This window comes from Salminus brasiliensis, chromosome 2 (assembly GCF_030463535.1).
Source record: "Salminus brasiliensis chromosome 2, fSalBra1.hap2, whole genome shotgun sequence".
In the NCBI taxonomy this organism is placed as follows: Eukaryota; Metazoa; Chordata; class Actinopteri; order Characiformes; family Bryconidae; genus Salminus; species Salminus brasiliensis.
Genome location: NC_132879.1, coordinates 35,398,594 through 35,406,008, shown reverse-complemented (window position 1 = coordinate 35,406,008; position 7,415 = coordinate 35,398,594). Strand labels below are relative to the sequence as shown.

The 7,415-nt window shown below is 39.9% G+C and overlaps 1 protein-coding gene across 1 annotated transcript; it reads left to right on the top strand.

The window, feature by feature from the left end:
• The first annotated feature begins 3,197 nt into the window (after nucleotides 1-3,197).
• dnajb9b (DnaJ heat shock protein family (Hsp40) member B9b) lies at nucleotides 3,198-7,415 on the top strand. The gene is made up of 3 exons (XM_072673828.1): nucleotides 3,198-3,272; nucleotides 3,696-3,926; nucleotides 4,922-7,415. Exons 2-3 carry the CDS (start codon nucleotides 3,710-3,712, stop codon nucleotides 5,338-5,340), a joined length of 636 nt encoding a protein of 211 aa, XP_072529929.1. The 5' UTR covers nucleotides 3,198-3,272; nucleotides 3,696-3,709; the 3' UTR covers nucleotides 5,341-7,415.

Sequence of the window (7,415 nt, the reverse complement as noted above, 5' to 3'; positions counted from 1 at the left end):
TCGTGTGATACATATGTAATATGTCATTCTGACTATGGTAAAGTAAGTAACTCACTTTGGAACAAACCTGTACACATATCAAATAAATGATTAAAGTATTATAATAAATATTTATTTAGTTCCCAATAATGTCCAATATTAAAAACAAAGAACTTGATGGTATGTAATCATGTCACTCCCCAGTTCCCCAGTTTTTACACTCCATATATGGGTACTTCCAAACTGCTGCCAAACGAGTGAATGTTTTTTGTGATGTCACAACTAATACATTACATATACATATAGCTACATATATTTTTTAAAACTTACAACCCCCCCCCCCAAATACAACACAGAAAAGGAAAGCCAGTCAGAGCTCATATCAGTCCTAAAGGCATTAGTCTATGTTTTAATTCTAAGACAAAAAAGAGGCTCAGAAATGGCCATGTAAACATTTTGTTTCTGATAAAGAACATCACACATTAATATAATAATCACAGGCATTTCACAAAAATTCAATACAAGAAAAATGCAGGAAGTGGGACCTTTAAAAAGGCTGCTAGCACAATGATGCTGTATTCTGTAGTATTAGGTTATTCTGTATAAGGTCAAATAATATTCTGTGCTCAATCTGGGTTTAATTTTTTATCATAGTATTAACTCATAACACTCATAACATACCTGACATGACAGAATTCAGTCAATTAGCTAGATAACTTCTCAGCACAACTTTGGCCCCACAATACGTGTCTATTACATCGAGTTATGGCACTTTACCTTACCTGTCCCGGCACTGTTTTTACGTCAGAGGGTCTAGTCCCAGTTCAGAGTCAGCCCTGATTTAATACAGTTGAATGAATTCATCCACTAAGACTTTTTTTAATCTGTTGCTAGTGTTAGAGTCCTGAATTAATACTGTAATGTCGCGGGTCTTGAGACTTGAGTGAACACCCAGTTTTACATGCAGCCTAAGTGAAACTGAATTTGAGATATCGAGATAACTGTGACTCAGATATCAGACGAGTACCACCAGTCTGAGCTACTGCACGACGTGAAAACAACAGGAGAGAGAAATACTCACAGGCTTCTTATTCTACACATGATCCTGTATTGAGGAACGGCTGTTGGGCTGTTGTTGTTCCGCTGTTAATGTTGTAGTTTAATCAGACTCGCTGTTTCACTTTGTTTTTGTGTTGACAGGTTTCCTTGTTCTTGACAAAAACAACTTCCCCGGGGCCTACCAGCCAATAGGAACGCACAGTGGTGGTCACGTGGCGGGATGAGCTCACGCCAAGAGTAACTGGGCAGAGAGCGCACACTGCAGCTTCAGGGCCGCTGTTATTGGTCGTTATGCTGTTTATGATTTATGTATTATTTTACATTTTATATTTATGGATTTATACTTTATGAGTGAAAATATGAACTAGTTCTAAAAGTCATAACATTTAGATTTAGACAAAAGATTTACGTAAGTTTATGTACCATTTTAAGATTCACAATTTATTGTGTCCAAATAATAAAAGAAAAGCAGAAGTTTTCGTTTGGGGGATTTTTGCATATTTTTCCTTTCAATAGGCTTCTAGTTCTTGTCGTATTCTTGGGCCATCTTACAAACACTGTTCATTTTATTCAGTTGGATTGTTTACCAGTATTGTTTCCGTGACTGCGTGTGTATACATTGAATATTGAATCATCCTGTGCTTCACTACGTTGCGAATTGATAGCAATTGAGTTTAGTCTGATGTGTCAGTTTTAACAATCATTAATTAAATTCATAAAAGTGTACATGTGTATAGATAAGACATGAAGAATGACTTTACCATAGTGCCATCATGTGGACACCTGTGTGAAATGCTAACCCTTCATTTATTTGAGCAACAAGGGCGTCATTAGACACAATTTCTTGGTCCACGTGTCCTAGTAAAATGTTGCTGTGCCCCACTAAAATCACGGCGGTAAAAAGTAATGTTTATCTTAAACTGATGAAAAGAACTACAAGACACGCCACACAAAATCATTACAGATACTACATTTCCCATAATGCTCCACTGTCTTTCCACATACTTAAACAGCTAATGCTTCAGTCAGAGTCATTTTTTTTATTTTCGCAGTTATATCAGTAACGAACATTGTAGATATTTAAAATAGTAAATAATTTTAACCAAGCATATTTTTCGTCAATGCCACTGCTAACCGTATAATCACCAAAAATACATATTACACCACTGAAGCGTAAAGCTTTTATGCAGCGAGGAAAATATTTATTAATGTGCATGACAGTAAAATTACCAAATAATATATAATAATACTAATACTGATATTAATACTACTAATAATAATAATCACTAGTATTACTATCATGGCAAGTGGGGGTACAGCGCGTGCCCCCATTACAACGGGTAGTCTAGAAACTCGAGCAGCAAAAAGCTGCCCACCACTCCTTCATATTTAGCATTAATGGTAGCTAATACTTTTAGATTTTGGCAAACTCAGATTTGTATCAGTCCAAGTCCAGTGATTGTTAGCAATGTTAGTCCGGCATGTTCTGTTCTAAACTAAAGAGGCAAACATGTGATATGAACCATGGCAAATCTACTGCATCTGTGGTGAAGTAATACATCTTGTTAGTGTGATATTACGCTAAATTATCTCTATAAATTAGCTGTCACAAGTCTCCAGTTGTACAATTTAGCTAACCCACATTTGCTCTAATGAACGAAGGCTTATTCCTAAACTGTCTTTTGAACGTGTTTCCTCAACACTGCATGTTTTGGCTTGGGTACCGGGTCATCCTGTGATGTTAAATCGACAGCGGATCTGTCTCAAATCGAGTCCTTATTCCCTATGTAGTGAAGTTAACCAGGAAATGCCCTGTTCTGGCAGTGTACAGTTGTAGAGCGCGTCTCCTTAAAAAAAAAAACAGAGTCCGCCTTATAATATTTATGACAATATTACTGTCGTGTGACTAACGTGCCTTATGATGTACTATACATCTTATTTACAACAACACTGACACCTGAATGATAAGATCAGTTCAATGGGTGAGGCAGTGTGGGTCGGTTTGTGTCACAGCCAACATTTCCCCGGCGGCGCGAAAAGCACAGGCGCGCTCACGGCCTCAACCAATCACAGTGCAGCTCGTCACCTCTTCTGAGATGCGACCAATAGGATTACGCGTCGTGGTGCAGAAGTTTCGCAGCGTCACGCAGAGAATGTTGTTCGACCAAAAAAGTATCAGCTGTTCTGTCAACCGTCAGATGCAGCCGGAGGAGAGCGACCATACTTGCGCTTGGGTAAGTCTTAATAACCACCTTTTATATGTTGGGTCCGCCGTAACTACAGCGTTTGCTGTTCTTCTGTATATATACGTTATTTCAAAGTAAAAATAAACGCTAGCTATGTCATGAGAGAAAATCTAATCGTTGGTCCACCGACGCCTGACGTATTCGCTCTTGTTGTCATAGCTAGCTATAGCTCTCCTAGCTAAGCTACGAACAACGTTAGCGCCAGTTCTTGATTAACGGTTATTTCCTTAAACGTTTGTAACCGACAGCTCGAGCAGTAGTCTCTGTTTATTGAACCAAAACTCTGTGAGAAGTCTCTCTAAACAAACTGTCAAGCTGTCAGAGCAGACGCCACAGAGCAACTGCTCAAGAGCTTGGTTGAGAAAATGTGTGAATTGGTGTGAACAGCCGCTGTTTCCTTCCTGTCTACAGGACTGACCGCAGCCATGGCCACAGCTCAGTCCGTGTTTACTGTAGCTGTGTGCATTCTGATGATCACAGAGCTCATCCTGGCTGAGGAAGACTACTATGAGATCTTGGGAGTGCCCAAAGATGCCTCTGAACGTCAGATCAAGAAAGCCTTCCACAAATTGGCCATGAAGTACCACCCGGACAAGAACAAGAGCCCAGATGCAGAGGCAAAGTTCAGGGAGATTGCTGAAGGTACTCTCACTGCTCTGCTGGCATTACAGATGGTTACATGAGCGGCACAACCTGTGATTACTCACCACAAGAGCCACGTTTCTGATCCATAATTTGTTAGCTAGAGATTTTCAGTCACAGAGTGAAGTGAAGAAAAGCAGGAGACAGGAGAAACACTGATGGTTGTGAACGCATAGATTCTTAACCAATTCAAGCAGCGCATCTCACTCAAAGCTTGGATTACTACAGCCTTAAAAAATAAGAGTTCTTCGAGGGTTTAGTTTTTTAGGAAAGGCAGTGGTTTTATGTAGTAACCAGGACAACTCCAGGAGGATGCATTTGAATGCATGGTTCTTTGTATGTTTACATTGTTCTTGGTGGAAAGCCTCTAGTAAATGGTTGTTTATAGAAGACCCAAAAAGTAGACAGGATGTTGAAGAGAAACACTGTACCCTGTGGGATTGCCAGCAACCTGAGTCAAATTGTGAGCTCATTATCTCACATTAATTAAGCCTCCACAAACACTGCAAGCAGAACACTCTTACTGTCTCTCTATCTCACACACACACACACACACACCATTTGTCCACTGACAAACACCTTTTTTGAGTTAGACAAGACAATCATTCACCATTTGTGTTGGACACAGAAGGAATTTGGCCTCCGCCTTCATCCCATCCGCACAGTGAACACACATGCACTAGTGATCAAACACACACATTGACAGTGAGCACACGTGGCCAAAGCGGCACCCGGGGACCTAAGAATCCTATTAATTCTTCACAAAATATTAAAATTAAACTTGGGCAGGCTTCTCAACGTTATCTCCTCAGCTAATGTCAGAATGTATGCTGAATAAGGTGCCAAAAACGTAATGATAGCTAAGTTGTCAGACAGACACTGAGTAGATGAAGAGCACATCCTTCAGGAACTGAAGCACATGTGTAGGAGCAGGAAAACAAATCGACTACAGGAATGACTGATTCTTTTTTCATGTCCCTTGTTGTTTTCCTCAGCATATGAAACGCTGTCCGACAGCAAAAGGAGGCAAGAGTATGATCAGATGAGGAGTGGCCCTTTCAACAGAAAGAGCACAAAAGCCAGCGGCAGCCAGTTTCACCAACCCTTCAGCTTTAACTTTGAGGACATTTTCAGAGACTTTGATGTTTTTGGACAACCGGCACACTCCCAGCATAAGAGGCACTTTGAAAGTCACTTTCAGTCCCACGAGGAGGCACACAGAAGACACAGGAGGCACTTTCAGAGTTCTTTCGGCGGTGGCATGTTTGATGACATGTTTGCAGATATGTTCTCTTTCGACGGACACTCTGGTAACACTGGCAGTGGCTTTCAGGGTTCTGCCAGACAGCAGCACTGCAGGACAGTCACTCAGCGCAGGGGAAACATGGTGACCACATACACAGAGTGCTCCTGATCCAAACTCAGATTATGTTAACTGGGGAATTCCAGCAGTAATTTCATTTTGTATTTTTAATTTTGCACAATTCAGTTGCTGACATGTGGTTGAATGTCACATGGTGCAGTGTAGAGAAACTTCCCAGCTTGGATTTCATCACAGTGGTGGTGATTGGAACCAGAGGCCTGGTAAAAAAGGGGGTGAATCTACAGTCTTTTCTGACTTTTCTACATATAATGTCAGTGATGGTTAAATGAGTGTATTGCATGTACCTCTCCACCACTTATTAGTTAAACAAGAATAGGGCAGGAGTTTATCCCAGCACTACACTAATACAGTGTCTTGAGCATCTTGCAGTGTATTCTTAACCATTTCATGTAATAGCTTTTTGTGATGTAGCTTTAAACTCCTCTTCAGACATCTGGTTCCATTCATCACTATAGCGAAAAGTTAAGGCTCCGAAAGTTTCTCTTCAATGAACCTCTTCATGTCAAAACCACAAATTTGAAATTTTGGTGGAGTTCCCTTTTAATTAGAGCTTTGGTTTGATGTTAATTTAATTCCTTGCTGTTGCTCACTATGCCTTGATTTGAAACAGTATTGGTAACATTTATGAGAGTATTATACATAGTAATGCGGGTAATGCAACAAACACTTAGCCGAAGGGGTTACGTGCAGGGTTAAAGCTATTTACAGTAACTTGCAGCCCTTCAGTGTAGGTGTTGAGCATTTCATTTTAGTACAAGGTTAAAAGAATAGTTTAATTTAAAAGCATTTTCATGATTAAGGCATGGCTTCATATAGTTGTTTTAAAAAGCAAAATGCCTAGTGATGCAATACCACTTTTTTTTTTTTTTTTTTTTTTTAGATCATTCTGCCAATGTACTAAACTTTAATGATAGTTATCAGTATTTGAAAAGTTGCTATTTGAGTACATGTGAGGCCAGCGTATAGTAAATGCTTTCCTAGTTAAACTTTTCACTCTTTATCAATCATAACTCTTTTTTTTTTTTTTTTTTTTTGGTCATTGTTTTGTTGTTTGTTGCGCAGCGCTTTCAAAAGAGGAACTTGTTTACAGCGATCTGTCCAATAGATATGCCAGTTCCTGTATCTTCCCTCTTCCTTGCACAGTAGGGGCTCTGAGCAGCCCATGCTCTTCTCAGTTCAGGGGTGAGATGTAGTGGAGTGGAGTGGGGGCTACAAAACACACCTATATAGAAGCCAATCAGCCGGCATGTGCGTTTTGAGTCAACACTGTTTCTTTTCTGATGCAGGTAAATAATCAGAAATAATTGTTTGTGGTAATCAGCCACACCGCACATATGCGGCAGATAGCCTACGTTGGCCTACTGCACTTGAGGTTGAACCTGTCTCCTTTATGTTCCAGTTTTTCCAGGGTGGAGCTCTGGCCTGCTGAGCCATCACCAGCCATTATTCATTCTTCAGCTCCTAATTCTCAGACTGGGGGGAATCCCCCACGAGTGCAATAATTATCTGGAACTTCTTAGCTGCCTGGGAATCCTGTTTGTTAACATCAGTAATAATATATGACCTTTCCATACCCTCAGGCCTAACAGCAGCTTCCATGGGGGGGTTTTGGACAAGTACTGTATTTGCATTTGGTGGGAGGTGGAAAAAAAATTGCATAGTGTAATTAAACATGACTTGCTCTGACATGTGAAATTATTGAATTGAAAAATCTGTCATTCCTCTTGAAAATAGTGAAACGGGTTTATGTGGGTCACCACATGAATTGTGATGAAGCCTTCCATTTATATCAGCAATAGATGATGATGATGATGATGATGACAGTTTTTCACAGGATTACCCTCCTTTCTTTCTTTAGCTTCACCAACTGTTACCTCATGTCATAGCTTTGATGACGTACAGAATAATGTGCAATATTGGAACGAGCACTTCATGTGCTTGTTTGTTTGTTTGTTCGTTTGTTTGTTTTTGTTATGTCCTGTTAAAAAAACATGGTAATAATTTATGACCGTGCATGAATACCTTCTATACCTTCAGGGTTCCTGTGGGTGTATCGATCAAATACTCTTCTTTTGTTGCTTTGATTCCATTAAATATGCCCTGCA